This window comes from Esox lucius, chromosome 19, assembly GCF_011004845.1.
Source record: "Esox lucius isolate fEsoLuc1 chromosome 19, fEsoLuc1.pri, whole genome shotgun sequence".
NCBI classification, from domain to species: Eukaryota; Metazoa; Chordata; class Actinopteri; order Esociformes; family Esocidae; genus Esox; species Esox lucius.
This window is the reverse complement of record NC_047587.1, coordinates 27,062,918-27,081,116: the sequence shown is the minus strand read 5'-3', so window position 1 is coordinate 27,081,116 and position 18,199 is coordinate 27,062,918. Positions and strand designations below refer to the sequence as shown.

At 39.2% G+C, this 18,199-nt stretch overlaps 1 protein-coding gene across 2 annotated transcripts in view; it reads right to left on the bottom strand.

Annotated features, from left to right (window-relative positions):
* Positions 1-18,199, bottom strand: part of cdh13 (cadherin 13, H-cadherin (heart)) — a 433,392-nt gene that overhangs the window by 279,014 nt on the left and 136,179 nt on the right. For both annotated transcript variants that reach the window (XM_020056601.2, XM_010894024.3), the window contains one exon: positions 5,816-5,933. In XM_020056601.2, coding sequence (XP_019912160.1) covers positions 5,816-5,933 — 118 coding nt within the window. The remainder of the gene's footprint in view (positions 1-5,815; positions 5,934-18,199) is intronic.

Sequence of the window (18,199 nt, the reverse complement as noted above, 5' to 3'; positions counted from 1 at the left end):
CTTACATACACTCACTGCAAAAAGCTAGCCAGCTAGCTAGGCTCAAGCATGAGAAAACAAGACAAGGCTCGCTATTGGCTCTGAATTAGTGACGTATACTTAGGTCCTCTAGAGGGCTATTAGGCTTCATACAATTGTCCCACCTATTACAAGACAATGTGTGATTGGTTGATTCTACTGTCATTTTAAAATTCTGCTCTAATTGAAGTCAATGTCAGTGACGTTGGCGGGTGCCTTCTATTCAAATCCTGAGGGTCTAGCCAATGAGCATTGAGCACAGCTAGCTCATTTCTACCAGGTTACCACCAAAGAGAAATTCAGATTGGATATATTTGCTCTCGGATATTAACCCTTCTTTTTCCAACACCAACTGAAGAAATTCAATAGGAAGATCATTACAGTTAAGTAAAAAAAAGATTAAATCAATCAAAACAAAATTGCTAATGAATATATAAAATATATATATATATATTTGTATCTATCCTTTGGGCCTCTCTGGTGGTGTAGGGGGCCTTTGAAGGTTCCCCATGTGTGTAGAGCTGTTTAGAGTACTTAATTAGGAGAAAATGCATTCTAGCATGGTCATCACATTTGAATGCATCCACCATTTTAATGTAGTCAAACAGGTGGGACTTAAAACCAAATTGGCTTATTCGTCATGATCACCCGGCTTGGTAATGCGATCTCAACTCCAACAGGGTCATCAGGAAGAACCAGAAATTCAATGACATAAAAAAGTACTACATTAACATGGATATGGCTTCGGTAACACTGGCCATACTAGAAAAGGTGGCACAGACACATAATGGCACAAAGACACACCAGACCCGTTTCCACACTAAAGGTTGTCCCATCTAGCTATCTTAAGTTGAATGCAGTACCTGTATGTTGCTCTAGAAGCGTGCCTGCAAAACAACCACAGATTTTGATGTAACTATTCCTTGTTCCCTGCCATTGCATTCATTAATAATATTTAATTCAACCAGTTCAGTAGCAACCATCCAACAGGACTAGAAGGACCTCTAGATGTAAGACACAAGTGTCTCTCTCTCTGCTCCTGGGTGTGTCTCAGAGGAAGACATGTAGTGAAGAAGACTATCTATGCTGTTTGTGAGGGAATGCATGTGAGCTAACCTCCCATGGTGTGTTGTGTTTCTGCTGACAGGAGAGGTGCGCTAAAGCAGAACTGATCTCTGTCTCGCTGTGAACGGATCACTGGGTATCAAGATGACAATATGCCTTGCTGCTTCTCCCAATCAAACACAATGAAATAGAAAAGATTGCAAGTAAAAACTTGGGCAAAGTGTTGTCATTTTACAGTAGAGGATATAGAAGATGTTATTTTCAACTGAAAAAAAGACACTTCCTTCACACTGCCACATCAGAAATGTGTTGTCTATTCAAATATACTATAAATCATGATCTTCCAGAGAAGAAGTTATATCAAATGTATGTCAGGCTGTGGCTATGTGTACATACACGTGCCCCTATAAGCAAATTAATTACCCTCTACCTTGACCTTCAAACTCACCATTGCAGTGTTGTCTAACTGTTATACACAACACGTTACAGAGCAGCTGAGAAGAATCACAATGCTACACAGCCAAACTGAGAAGAATCACAATGCACCACAGCCAAACTGAGAAGAAACATAACACATCACAGGCCAGCTAAAAGGAAACACAATGTTCCATAGTTCAGCTAAGAAGAAACACAACACTTTACAGACCAGCAGCTCTGTAACCTGTTCACTCCTCTGTCATTCTCCAAGGAGCTAGAATCTTCTTTCTCCTGAGGAGCAGGAAACTAGTCAACAGGCATAACTGGAAATCCCAGAAGAGCATGAGACGAACAGCAGACATTACTGCACATCCCTGAGGAGCAGTGGACCACTGATTTGTGACAGTTAAGAGAAGGGGGAGGGCTGCTGGAGGAAGAGAGTGAAAGAAAGATCTCCCAGTACTGGGCTTTGTGGATTCCCACAGAACACTGTCAAGACAACCAGGTCTACTCCCTACTGAAACATTGGAACTGCTGTCTCCATGGCAATGACCTCGGACATAAACTCACTGACTCTTCTCTCAAATCCATCTTTATAGTTTGTTTGTAAATCCACTGAGATCAGATAGACATGTGGGAAACAATATTTATATATTAAGCTTAAGAACAGTCAAGTGATCACCTTTTTGAAATGGCCAAGCACATCCAAAAACACACTTTTCTTAAAAAGAGACTTTAACCTGTCTAAAAGTGACCTCAAGGTGGGACGTTTCAGATAGAAGATTTCAGATGGATGGTCATGCGATTGTGGGTCCGCTTTAATTCTATCAGTCAGTACAGTAACTCATGGTCAGTGTTGGGGATTAATGGAGCACAGTACACGTAGTTATATTTGTAATTTAACAACATTTTGCAGTAGCTTGGTAATAGTTATAATTTTAATATAATACGTTATATTCAAGTCTAGAGTTCTGTAGCTAGTGTTTTCTGTCTTTTTGCCATGCAGCGATGCAGCTAACTACTGGAACTACAGTCTACTACTTTTGTATAAATATATATGAAATATACTGCAGATTAAATAGGAAATAATTGCCTTTTCTTGTGTGCAACATGCCTAGTTTTCACATTAAGTTACTATTTACTATTATTATGACTAAATAGGTTAAATTATATGCTAGTATCTTCCAAATGTCATCCTTACATTCAACATGACTGTTTGGTATGGAAACCCGAAGGTGTGAAGCAAAAACAAACTCACCAGAATAGACAACACAGTGAAATAATTAGCCAACCAAAAGCACAGTTGAGAAGCCTATTTCAAAAGGCAACCAAAACGAAGACACTGGTCGTCATAAACTACCCCTCCCACACATTACACCAGCAATTTGAAAAGCTTCTCTCAGGCTGGAGCTTCAGAATACCCATGGCAAATAAGAACATTTGAACAATTATTAATTTACTCAAAGTTACTTAATCATTCATGTTTAATGGAATGCTGTAATTGTATTGTTTGATGGATTGATGGTTTAAATGTGTGAGATAACTAAATGTTGAAATTCTATAATAGTTTACTAATTGGTCTTTTAACCAATCACATCTGTTTAGATTTGTTCAATTAAGCTCTTTTTCAGAACTAATTTCAGTGGTCCAAAAGCAAATACAATACAATTAGGCAGCCTGTTTAAATACAGCCAACATGACCCCCAAGACATATGTTGTTATCATTTGCTTTTCATGACATTTCAGGTTGAGTAGTATAGATGTAGTGAACTTAAGTAGGAAAACTATATTTTTAAGATTAACTTTCTTTTATTTATTTCTTCCAGTGTGAATGAATTACTAACATGGCCAACAAGACATTGAGTTGCGTCCCTTACTCTCTTCCTGTACACTTACTGAAGTTGATGAGGAACTCTATCACAACGTTAGTTCAACTCAACACTGAGGAAGATGAAGAACTCTCTATCGCAATGTTAATTCAAACTGAACACAGAGGATACTGAAGAACCCTCTGTCTTGATGTTCAAACTGAAAATCGAGGAGGATGATAAACTCAATTACAATGTTAGTTCAAACTGAACATTGAGGAGGATGATGAACTCTCTACTACAACGTTAGCTCAAACTGAACACTGATGATGATGAAAATCATTCCTTCACAATGTCAGTTAAACTGCACACTGAGGAGGATGACAAACTCTTCGTCACAATGTAAGTTAAAGTTTTTAAGTTGAATCCACCGCAAACCACATAATTATACTCAATGCTGGGAACATAACAGCCAGCCCACAAAGACTCACCTCTTCTACATCACCAGGCAATACTGCCTGACATAAGAGCTAGGCAATGACAACTGTAGAGCCATAGACTTGAATTTGTGGCAAATGTGGCACCATATTCTAGGAGCCATAATTTTCCTGATATGGTAACCTAAGCAGTAAAACACCAGACCCAACATACAATCTGGCTTAATCTGTTTAAAAAGAAAAATCAATATGAGTTATGATGGGACCAGGTCACATGGTTACAGAAAAACAGGAAAAACACTTGGCAAACTGACATTATTGAATGATAACTCTAAACTAAAAAGTAGCAAATAGTCCAGCCCACAATGCACTCTGTCTCTCAGGGAAAACAATGTGGTAACAGAGTGTATTTATAACCTTTTATTTGTGAGAAAATGTCCACAAAAAAAAAATGAACTAGAATTATTCTATAAACACAATAGCAGACATAAACTGTGAGTCGGAGCTTCTGTCTGTCGTGAGTGATGTGTTATCAGGCTTGCTAAATACAAATCTGAGAAAAGTGGAGAGCCTGTCTTGAGCTTGGTACATTGTGCCTGGACCTGGGTGACCTGCAATTTCAGTGAATCTGATTGGTCAATACATGCACACATCCTGCAGCAGCACTCTGAGGAGAAGGACTCATTGACAAATCACAAAGAAAATTGTCTCGTTGACAAATCATGAGGCAAACTGACACGTTCACAAATCAAGAGGAAGTTTGTAAAACAAACAATACTTAGTATCTCACATTTACATAGCATATTTTATTAATCAAAACTGATTGAAGAATGTTGTGGCAAATGTCAGATTGCCATACATCAGCGGTCTACCTAACTACTCCTGTTTCCCAGCACACTGAAATGATAGTAGCGTTGTCATGACAAAAAATAAATAAACAATGAAAGTTCTGCAAAACAACTGATTTGCTGATATTTTTTTATATTTTCCATATATTCTGATTATTTTAGGCATTTGTAATTAAATGTGTCGATTTTATTTTTCATTTTGACATCATGGACTTTTTCCTGTGTTGATCAGTGGCAAAATGCCTGACCTAATTCAGAGAACTCCACGCATTAGTTAAACTATATATACGACAACTACGCACAGCAATGGGCACATAAAATGCCTTGACATTAGGTTCTGCTCCTCTGGGGTAACTCACTGCCATCACATGATCGTGTATACAATACTACCAACAATAACTTCACTTTGATATTATTAATAGCAATCCCCATAGACAATGAGCAAGGTACACATTACCAATCCCCCCACAAATGGAAACACAGAAACAAACATGTGGAGGCAGGGGTGGTGGGAGAATTTGGAACTGCATGGTAACACAACATGTACTTCAGGTATGAAATCTGATATTATGATAGGAGCGATCAAAGATCAGCTGATGCCTCGCTAGCCAATAACCAATAGGGTTACCTGGCTGAACTTGATATGCTAATTTAAATCTATTTAGATTTTATGTAACACATGACACAATAATATGTGGAAAAGTCCAAGGGGAGTAAATCATTTTGAATGCCAGCGGAGGTTTAAGCGGTTGGGCCAAACCATGCAAATAACCCTGCATTTTAGTGACCAAGATGGATAAGTGCACCAAGTTTGCACACCAATGCAGATGACCGGTCAAGACCAGCAACTTCTTGGGTCTGAACAAGAACATAGACAACATAGACAAGATATATCACAAGCCTAGAGAGTCCACTGACTCAGGCGCAAATTTTTCTGAAAAAACATTTAATTACCACAGATCGACCAAGAGCCTAATGACCAAACAGTTGAGCAGTCAACTAAACTAATTGGTTGTGCAAGTATGGAGCTAGTATATACTATATTGATACAGTATCATGTTCTGCTCATTTCTTGTGTTTGTTTTTTACTATATACTACTTCTTCTTGCCTTAATACTGAATACTGACATTTGTATTAGATATTTGTGTCTGAAGTGCTGTGCACCTTCCTGGCATCCTCTAATCCTCCACACATCAGGATGGTATTTTGTCTCTCACTCACCTTGTGTGAGAGGACGGTCCTTCTGGAAACCTCCGCTATACTCCACCTGGTACTCCTTCACCTGGAAGCCAGGCACGCATCCGCTCTCCCCCTCCTCCTGGGCTCCAATCTGAACAACCTGTAGGACAACCAAGAAAAGAAGGACAGGACTTAGTCAACAAGTTCAACTTCAGGAAAATGTCTATCTTCTCTGATGCATTTCCGTAATGACAACTAATGGCATTAGCAAATGACTGCATCATTCACTTTAGGAAACAAAAATCCAATTATAAAAAACCTCAACACAAAGGTACACAGGGTCAGAGAGATTTTGGTGTGGAATCCCATACAATAAGGGCTTGATGTGGTTTTTTTGTTGTGATAAGCATTTAGAAAATGTGTTCATTCCAGGCCAAAAAGCTCTTGAAATCACTGTGGTGCTCTCAGAAGATAGTCTTTAATGGTAATTGCAAGGCATCAGCAGTTTAAACAGCCAGTAAAGGGCTGAGTGTTTAGGCAGACAAGACCAGGTACTAAGGGGCTGGGGGGGGCATGGAGAGGACATTAGAGGACATGGTTGTGTTTTTATATCTTTCTGAGAGTCCACAAGAGAGACAGACAGGCTGGCTAAGTCAGAGGTCAGCAAAAGGCCAGAACCAGACTCCAAAGTTAAAGGTAAAATCTATTCTCAATATTCCATACATCCCTTTTGGTGAGGAAAGACTGAATTTCATCTACATTTTCTTTAATTTAGTATATCTGTTCCCAAGTATTCACATGAATAAAATAAGAGACATTATGCCATCATGTCTCAACTTAATTAAGATATTAAAATATATTTTATATATATATATATATTTAGTTATAGTAATTTTGCCGCATACAAACTACTTTTCATAATTATTAGCAATTCAGTTACACCTCCCATCCACTCAGGCCATGGCTAAATATAGTCACCTCCCCCTTGCTTTAAGGGGAGTCAGAAAGCATCAGAAAGGGGTCATGATATAGTGTACATCCATACCGTCATATGATGTCATTCAAGTTATTATTCACGTTGTTTCGAGGTTGCAGCCATAACTACCATCACAGCCCAGATGAATTGGCTTTTTCGGGTGACTGTAGAATAAAGCTCATTATACACAAACCGTTATGCAACACGGAAGTAATCTGATTACATTAAATGCCATGTATAAAAAACACTGTCACGTCCTGGCATGGCAGTCCTGCTGTACCGGTGGGGTCCAATGCCCACTCCCCCACAGAACACAGACACCTGTTTGTTATTATCGCCCCCACATGTGTTCCTCATTGCTGCCCCTATTTAATTTTCTTGTCTGTCATATATCTTCTCATACCACTGTAGAGATGTTTCCGTTTTGTGGTAGGTTTCAGTTTTTACAAGTTCAACCCTGTTTTCCCTGCACCAGTGTCCTACCTCATCCCTGCAGTGTTACAGTCACCCAGGATCACTACAGCCTCTTCAGAGACATCTTCATCCACAACTTCAGTCACTACAGGCAAACGGTGGACATTTTAAAATGTGTTTTTCTGCATAATATACAACAGACACGCCCGGAATTTAAATACCATCAACTAGGCAACATGCAATGAGCTTATCTACTGCTATTTAAGAGCACTGAATGATGTAATGTCACATGACTCAAGGGGACCCATGTTACTATATTTATATGAGGAGCTAAAAATCATGATAACAACCCCTCACAGATTCTGCCATTATGCTCCAGAAATTGCAGTTTTTCTCACACACACGAACACACAGACACAATCACATCTCAAACCGCATCTCTGGAGTCAAAATATAGCAGTATCCTACAGTTTATCTGAATGCAGCAGAAGTTCTCTATGCAAACCCTTTTTAAGCTTACATATCAATCCTTCCACTCAATGTCATGGGCCCTTGATACCATGACCATTTAGGCCCATTTTCAAAGATCTTGTTTTATCCAATGTTTAGTGTTCTACCTTTAGAGTGATAAATCTGAACAGGATGTCAAAAGTGTGCACACCATGCATCTGTAAAGTGAAACTTTTGCAAATTGTTGCACATAAGCAATACTGTTTCTGGGTAACGTAATAAAATGAAGACAAATAATTATTTTCAGTGGGTTTTAATTAAAAATGTGTTTGAATTTTTTTTTTATTCATAACCTGATTAACATAACAGAACAAAAGGGATGTCAATCAAAATAACAGCTCTGTAGTGAACCGGTTTAAAACATATGCTGCGTACATGGGAATTTTCATAATCCAACTGTCCAAATGAGAGCCAGTCCCCTTCACTCACTCAGTTGATTTATTATCCCATGTGACTGACTTGTCATTCAAGTGAACAGCTGATCAAAGTCAAGTTAACTATTTTGTAGAAATAGAAGATAAATTATTTGCCACAATTCCCATTTTTGTAAATTTTTATGAAAGTTTGGCTAATGTAAATGCCCCTCCCTTGGGGGGTGTGGGCACTGCCATGTGAACTGTCATCCTCCAGAGTCATAATATGCTTTGCAATGGGGTATTGCATGACTCAGGCTTTTTATCGTACTTCCCCCACCAAGTGATTGCCACAATGTTAGGTTCAATTATTTAAGAAAGAAAATAAAGCCTAATAGAAACTGTTTCAAGAAATTGCATTTTATAATTGTAATAAATGTTTCCAACTGCCAAATTCATACCAAATGATCTCCAATCAAGCAATCAATCAATCAAATGTATTTATAAAGCCCTTTTTACATCAGTAGCTGTCAAAAAGTGCTTTTGCAAAATATCCGGCCTTAAACCACAAGGAGCAAATAACAGTAGTGTTGAATTTCAGTGGCTAGGAAAAACTAGGATGCAAAAACCTAAAGAGGACCCAGGCTCAGAGGGGTGACCAGTCCTCTTCTTGCTGTGCCGGGTGAACATATTAAGATTGCAATTGTAATAATTAATAAATGCATGTCGGCTGAGTCCAGATTCTATTTAAACTTAGTCCAGGTCCGAAGCATGACCAGATGTACAAGGAAGGGGACAAAACGGGAGAGGGGGAGGTGTCAGCACAGTGGCAGCTGAAATCATCAGGTATCGTCTTGATCTGCAACAAAACCAGGAGGACTTTGGACAGGGACAGCAACAGGGTACTCCAAACTCATTAGCATGTAAATTTGGACAAATATGATCAAATTGATTGAATTTAAAGTAATTTTAGCGTGGCTGGGGGTAGAGAGATGTGGTTGCGTTGCATTGGGATCATTCACTATCCAACCAGATCCAACACCTGTGTGTTCTCATGATTGTGTGAAATAAAAGCCAAGTTTTCTGTCTCATCATGTATCCTCTTTTCCAGCTCTTTTAAGTACAAAAGTACACTGGAAATGTCGATAAAGTTTGATACTTGCCTACTACTGTGTATATAGAAGTGAAACAGCATGGTAATAGCCTAACTTTGAACTAGACAAAAACACATTTTGAATGTTACATGCAGTGATGGTGCTGCATTCCTTTGAAAAAAATGCATTTGTTGCTCGTGAACATATTTTTTCGAGATTTATTTTTTCCTGACAGTATCCAACATATTTATAGAAGTTAAATGTTTAACTTTACTGTAACTTTGCAATTGTTGCACTGTAGGGTTAGCAATTAGCTAGCTCACATTAGCTGCTAGTTAGTTTCAGCCAGCTGGCTTCATTGGTTATTAGCTGGCTCCAGTTAACTGTTTGCTGGCTCCAGTGTTTGTTAGTTTCAGTTAGCATTTTGCTTGCTTGCTCAGCCATGTTCTATTCAAGTTATTAGGAAAGTCATTTGCAATTTTCTTGCTCATTTACTAGATTTTACTACACTAGGTGAAGAATAATGTATTTTGCACATAGGTACAAAATCGCAGGTAATGGTATAATAATGTCAGCGATTTGTGTCATAAAGAATATACGTCAAAGAAAAGAACAAAAGACGTTGTAGTCCAATGAAAAGAAAGATTATGTGCACTAAGATGAGTAAAAAAGATTCTTGTGAGAACACCAGGTCATTGGTTCATACTCCTTTGGGCTGCTGAGTAACCCGTGAGCTGGAAAAAATGTATCCTAATAACTGATACCTAACTATTTATTTATTGTTTTCTGTCCCCTAAGGTAATGTGATGAATTATCCTAATTTAACAAATGTACTAACTAATAACCCATTGCTATAAACGACTGATAACTGATACTTCATTAGTTAAATAATAAATTAATGATGTTAAACTATCATTATAAAAAAAAAGAAGGTTAAATCACACACGTGGTTCAACGTATAGGCAGGTACGTAAAAGAGAAGAACATGAGTAGAAAAGAGATACTCTCGCACACTTACTCTGCTTGCAAGTGTTAAAACTGTAATGCAACATTTCGATGTCTCTGCCCACTACTGGCCAACTGTAGTAAGTGAATATCAATGACACCACCTTTGAGAACTGACATTTTCAATAAAAAGCATTCTTCCTCTTTACAAAGAAGCAATATATAACCTCAAATGGGGCCATACTACTTGATGATGAAAGTAGCCACTTTATAGCCAACGTTAGTTAGTATAAATTGAGGTTGTTAAACTATTATTATCTTATTAAAAACGGTTACCTAATCATATTAACAAATCAAATTAACACATCTTGTGACTAGTTTATAATACTTAGCCTATTGTTCATGCAAACTACTACCTACATGAATGCATGTCCTGTATCAACATTAAGAAATTACAGTACAATCTGTGCGTTCCTGCAAAAAACGACATGAGTTAATGTCCTGTGTCAACATGAACAAATGTCAGTACACAATGTTAGTTAATGCATTTGTAAATCATTAATAAAGTAAAGGTAATCATTATTAATGGTCCGTTTGTTTTTGTTCATAACTGGTTCATGTTAATTACTGTATTCGTTAATGCTAATTCATGTACACTTATCGAAACGTGTTTCCATGCAGGGAAGTGCTTGTCGCCAACAATAATGTATTACATTAGTATGTTTGTTTGAGTCGGCATCCCACCTGTCAGTGACCACACAAAGCCATCTCATGAGTCGCAACCCCCCACTTAAAGAGCTGCAGGCCAAGAGTGGTAGACCATGACAGAGCCTCTGCACTGAGTCAGTCCAATGATATAGGCCGTGCATCAGACGTGTCTGAAGAAAATATATCATTTTTACTGCTCGACTATCAAAATCTTGGTTAAACTGGAGCCTATCATCCAAACTGACCATTTGATTAAATGGGATCAGCCCTAGAGCACGAATAGCCACATGCTTTGTGTCACTCTGCATTATGGCAGGAAATGAAGTTATTGTATGGAAATGGCAAATAATTACGGGTGAGCATGCTGTTTGGATGACCTAAACTACCTGCATTACGTTTGTAATGCAATGAGGCTGATTATCATGTAAGGCAGAGGACACATGCTGATATCTGAGGAAGGATTACAAAGGTCATCACTATTCCGTATAAGTAAAGGACTGCTCATAGTACAGACACAGGACTTATTGCAGAACGCTTAGGCTGACGTTGGATTCTGTCTTTAGTATTGACGTTTGGTAACCAGACGTCATTATATAAAACCTTATATCAGGTTTGGTCTGATTTGTAATATTTACTGGAGATAAGGTGTTACAAAATGATGAGGATGATTTGGTTCTAGCAGGGCCTCAGGTATTGAGGACATTTTTTGTAATATCCCTGCTAGATACTGAGTGTAGGTGCACCAGGTAGCCTCTAATACAAAGGCTGGCAACCCGTGGCTCCTGACGCATTCGGCCCTATTACCAGCCACCTGGGGCTCACAGTCTATTTATAGATTTCCACACAAAAACATATTATTTTTTCTTCAAATCACAAAAAGTATTAGGCAAAATGAAAACATCTGCTCAGAAAAAAATACCTCGGGGATGCAGTCTGACTCAAAACCAATACATCTATTTCAAAAGGCAAATTTAGGCAGTTGAGCTAAAACACTAACAGGCTTGAAGACCATGCGGACACCCTGGACGTCAGGAGTAAGTCTGGTCATTTGTCTTGTCTGAGCACATGGAGGCAGCTGCATGAGCAGTGTGTCTGTTCAGTTCATGGATGGAATATCTGGTTTTCGAGGTAACAGCTATTTGACTTAGGTTCCTTATCAACTGAGGTGAATGAAGCTGCAGGTAGCAGCCTAAATAAAAGCTGGAGTCATTAACTGCATTTTAGAAATATTTTTATGGTAATAATGAATACACGGAAAAACTAAAACGTTATAGCAGTATAATAAATAGTTATTACAATCAAACCTTCTGATTGCATTATAACAGTAATAATGTACTACTAAAAAGCGTATCATTCTATTTCCTGAGGGGCTTGATGTGAGCAACCTAATCAATGAATCAATGGAGAACAATATTTAATTTGTTTGTAGGTATTTGACAAATAAACAAGTCTGTAGTAGATTTCACGACATTCAATTCTCCACGCAACTTCATCAGACGGTCGTTGCGTCCAACTCGCTGTCTACAACCCAAAATGACAGATTATCTGGACATTTGATCGGACGGCTATTTATGGTGGTAAATATCAGGTAGTGCCACTATTGCACATTTCTTGTGCGCAATATAAAGTTTACTAATCTCTGGCTAGTACATAGAGCACTGGACCAGTAACTTCAAGGCAGCTGGTTCAAATCTCAGAGCCGACATTGTGATTAATAAAGCCTAATTGTGCCCTTGAGCAAGGCTCTTATCCATAACTGCTTCTGTAAGTCACTCTGGATAAGACCATCTGCTAATTGACTAAAATGTAAATGTATTCCCTGATGCTTTCCTTCCGGTGTCAAAATGTTAATTCAATTCCATCTGGGGGCCTGTCAGAATGAATACAATCCTTGTTAGTCATGAACTCAATCCCAGTTATGGCCCAGCCGGGCCTGACGAGAGCCTGGCGACACGCAGAGACCGTGCCGTCAAAGCAGATTGTCACTATAGCTCCACCTCAGCAGGGGATCAACAATATCAAAGCAATTTAAAGAGGAATAAGAAAGAGTGGAGTAAGCATCTGGAACAGCAGGAGGGCAACAACATCTTCAGGTAGAAGACAGTCAGGGGTCATATCGTCATCGCCGCAAGCCCGCCTGAGCATTCGCCTGGCGCGGCAGGGCGAGGATGGCGTCATTTGACGGGCAATGCGGTGAATGACAGGCAGACCAGTCATGTGGTCACAACACATCTGCCTGTTGCAGTGGGGAACTTGCCTTGTCACAGTCTCCCGCTCCATCTGCAAAATCACCATTCGAATCTGATAGCCATAGAGAACACGCAGGGTCCTTTATAACGCAGTGGTCTTGCTAACGTGTGTGCGCGCGCGCGTGTGTGTGTCTAGGCAGGGGGGCGTGGGTGGATTTGGAAGTGCTTTGGGCTCAGGCGGTGGGATAAATGAGTAGTGGATGTCGGCAGGTGTACAGTTTGTATGTACATCAGAGCGGGAAGGCCAGTGTGAGGGAGGCTGTATGTGGTACCATATGTTTTTGTGTCTGCGTGTTGTAAGAGAGAAGAAGCAGGAGTCATGGGTGTTCAGCAGGGCTTCTGCCATCTAGGGTGTCATGCTGCTTGTGGGGCGCTTCTCATTCTGTCTGTAGAAACCACCCGCTGTCAGCTTCAGCCTCGTGGATAAACACACACACACACCTCCCTTGACCTACAGTCTCTTTCCTGATGGGGAAATGGAAACACCACCGTTTATTTGCATTTTTTAAATGCATCCCAGCGTGTGGTGGTTCATTTCCACAAATTCTCCAGTCACTTTCTCACCAAACGTAATCAGTGATCGTCTCAAAATGCTTTTCACACTGCATTCAGTTTTCATATAAAGTGATCGCACATGCACAATGTAAATCTCACATTACTTTTGATATTGAGTCTGTTCCCACAGCTAAGAATAAAAGGTTCCCTTACCAGACATTTAAATTGTCTCATAAACACCAAAATGTAAAGCCTACATTAAATTCCATGAGGGGCATAGCATTAAAAAGCAGTTTTGAATAGACCAGTGGAATCTCTAGGACTGTCCAGACTTCGATAACTGCTGTCCCCTCCAAAAAAAAACAAAATGCAGGTAAAATAATACACTTCTGGGGGACAGCCTTATAATACAAACATCAACCAACATCTGGCCCTTCAAGGAGCGAAAGTAAAGGATTGCTGGGTGACTGCGGAGTCCTTCAAGTATTTAAAAAACAATGTGTGCAAAATATTCAAAAAACTGCACGGCCACAGGTTGTTACACCAGCCGCGTAGCATGATGCATCCCACTGCAGGTCTGCCTCTGAGAATAAGAAGGCTTGATCCTGTTCAGTCCCTGGATGGGAGTCCACATGATGCTGGAAGCAGTGTAGAAGCACAAGCAGGGGACACTCTTTCTTCTGGTCTAACTATCAAATCGTAAAGCCCCCACTGCTATGCGAATGGTGTCATCTTTGGGATGGAAAGTTGAATGGTGTCCAGCCGGTCACCCGGTTCAAATGTTATCATTGGATTGAATGGGCGTTATCAGTGGTTATCAGCCTCATAGATATGGGTCAGAAGGGGCCTGCTACGCCTACTGGTAGGCTCAGAAGGCTGTTATCATCCATTCGCATGGTAAATCACGATTAAATACACGAGAAGTCTCCAGATCCAATCCCAGACGAATTCAGGTCACTGCTACAGGTAAGACCATTAAAATGGGTTAGGGTTAGGGGAAGTCTACAGGTAAGACCATTAAAATGGGTTAGGGTTAGGGTTAGGGCAAGTCTACAGGTAAGACCATTAAAACGGGTTAGGGTAAGTCTACAGGTAAGACCATTAAAACCGGTTAGGGTAAGTCTACAGGTAAGACCATTAAAATGGGTTAGGGTTAGGGTAAGTCTACAGGTAAGACCATTAAAATGGGTTAAGGTTAGGGTTAGGGTAAGTCTATAGGTAAGACCATTAAAATGGGTTAAGGTTAGGGTTAGGTTAAGTCTACAGGTAAGACCATTAAAATGAGACCCTTTAAACTGTGATGATTTCGTCAATACTAAAATATCTAAATACTAAATTAACCATGCGAATGGATGATAACAGCCTTCTGAGCCTACCAGTAGGCTAGCAGGCCCCTTCTGACCCATATCTATGAGGCTGATAACCACTAATAACGCCCATTCAATCCAATGAATACATTCGAACCGCCTGCTGTGGTCACTAAAGATCCCACTGCACTGAACAGCGTAAGCCCATGGCTGCCCTCCAAACCCATCCTCTGCTCTTTATTGACGTTTCACATCGACACATCCAAGTGTACTTCCTCAAACATTTATGTGGAGCCTCTGGTGCTAAACAAGTGACTACAGAATGCATTTAATTGGATGATATCTACCATGTAAGTGAAGTCGTTCACTTGTTCCCAAGTCATTCACTTGTCCCCTGAAGCCAAATCAAAAAGGGGGCAGCTTTTGAAAACTGGACCAGCACTTAGAATGGCAATCAAACTGCATCCTTTTTAAATTGGGATTCTCAAGGGAAAGAGGCGAGGGCTTAGGGTGCAAAATAATTGCGATTGGAGTGTAGCGCCGATGTCAAGGCCAAATGTCTAATCTGGCCCTTATACCAACATTGCTACCTAATCACCTCAGCTTCCAATTGGCTCATTCATCTCCTCTCCTCCCCTTTAACTATTCCCCAGGTTGATGCTCTGAAATAAAATGTGATCTTAGTTAACTGACCTGGTAAAATAAAGGTAAATAAATAATGTTTTCGCTTCTCAGTAATAATTGCAAAATAAACCTGATATTGACAAGATATACTGTAGAGAACCAATGCATCCCAAAATTAAGTTGAAAGGGCCTTTTTTACATTTGACAAACTCTGCAATGGCCAATACAATGTAACCATAATACAACCCTGTTTCTAAAAAAGTTGGGACACTGTGTAAAATGTAAATAAAAACAGAATGCAATGATGTGCAAATCATTTAAACCCTATATTCAACAGAAAATAGTACCAAAAAAACATATTAAACTGAGAAATGTAATTGTTTGAAAAATATATGCACACTTTGAATTTGATGCCACCAACATGTTTCAAAAAAGCTGGGAGACCGCTTCACAACTAAATAGGTTAGAGCTGAAGGACGTAACTTTCAAAACAGGAAGTATTTCCGCCTCATTTTCCCAGATGTATTGGCTGTCAGTGGTGTGACGTCAGTTCACTCTTAAAGCCCCAAACCTTATCTGTTCACTTTATTCAGCTAAACAAAAAAAAACAAAAAAAAAAAAAAATATATATATATATATATATATATATATATATATATATATATATATATATATATATATATATATATATATATATATATATATATATATATTAATAGACCAGGTGAGCTGACATACGATAATTTTAATTATATACTAAAATTAATGAAACAAAATGTATCTGATTTAGCATACATAGGAAACATGAGAATAGCCAACTCCTTGTCTAAACTCGCCTTGGTAATGTTTTCCGATTACAGTACTATTAGCTGGGCTAGTAAACAAAGCACACAACATAAACAGATGGCTACAGGCGGCGAGCTGTCGTAATGTATCTGATTCTGCATACATACCGATACGTGAGAATAGCCAGCTACTAGTCTAAGCTTGCCCTGGTAATGTTTTCCGACGAAAGTATTCACTATCTGCATTAGTAAACAAAGCAAAGAGCATGTACAGACGGCAGCTCGCCTCTTTTTCCACAGAAAGTTAGCTAGTTAACCAACTTGTGGTAATTAGTTATAGCCAATTACTGAAAACAGTATGAGGTTATTTTAGGCAGTTAACATTGTCCTTGTTGGCAAGCTGAAGTTATTAGAAGCTAGCAGTAGTAGCAAAACCTGCAAACAATGTACAGTCAGTAACCATAGCTCTGTCTGTACAGCTAGCCACATTAACACCAATAGGGCAATTACTAACAACGGTGTGAGGTTAGATTGATAGCTAGTGTTTTAGCTAACATCACTTATTTAACAGAATAATTGCCAGATCAGCGTTGAAGTTTAATGCATTTTGCTCCATGAGTTCCATCCATCCTGGATAGGCAGCCGCACCAATGTTCACTCCGAACGGTGTCTAACTGCCTCTCTTTTACCACATTTGCTTTCTTTTGATCCAAACCGCGTTTTCTTAGGGTACCATTACATTCTGAACTTCTTCCATTTTTTAAATAAAATTGGCTAGCATCTCTCGCTGCTTCATACCCAAAATAAGAGTAGCCACTCCCTTCTTTTTTCCCGTCACTGCGAGAGCCGACCACTGTTCACCGTATACAGAAGTTTTTCAGATGCAGGCCTGGGACCCTCTGCTATGGTAGGAATTCATCCACAATCCAGATTAACAGAATAGCAATGTGTTGATCCAAAAAATGTACATACTTCAGGGTTAATTGGCAATCAGGTCAGTAACATGATTGGGTATAAAGAGAGCCTCCCAAAGAGGATTAGTCTTTCACAAGTAAAGATGGGGAGGAGTTCTCCACTCTGTGAAAGACTTCGCGGGCAAATTATGCAACAATTTAAGAATAACATTTCTCAATATAAAATTGCAAAGTCTGGGATCATCTACGATACATAATATCATTAAAATATTCATAGAACACAGAGAAATCTCTGTACGCAAGGGACATCCGTGATGGTATGGGGGTGCATTAGTGCACATCGCATGGGTGACTTGCACATCTGTGAAGGCACCATTAATGCTGTACAATATATACATGTTTCAGAGCAACATATGCTGCCATCCAGATGGTGTTTTTTTCAAGGAAGACCTTGCTTATTTCAGCGAGACAATGACAAACCACGTTCTGCACATACTCCAGACCTTTCACCCACTGAAACCATTTGGCGCATTATGAAATGAAAAATACGACAAAGGAGACCCCTAACTGTTTAGCAGCTGAAATCCTATATCAAGCAAGAATGGAAAAACATTTCACTTTCAAAACTACAGCATTTGATCTCCTCAGTTCCCAAATGCTTACAAAGTATTGTTAAAAGAAGAGGTGATGCAACACATCAGTAAACATCCCCCAGTCCCAACCTTTTTGAAATGTGTTGCTGGCCTAAAATTCTAAATGGGCATGTATTTTTTCAGAGAATAATACCATTTCTCAGTTTCAACATTTGATAATTTTTCCTAATCAACCTGCTCACAATACACCATGAAAAACAGTTTTTTCCAAGTTCTTGCAAATATATAAAAATGATTGATCCAAAATGGGACTATAATTAAGGAAATGTGATTAGGTACTGCAAGTGTAGTACCAAATGTGTAGTGAATAGTGTAATTTACAGTACTGTATCATATTACATTCATAGAGCAATTTTTCAACATGCATCACAGAGTTTTTGATTAGAGTAGCATAGCCCT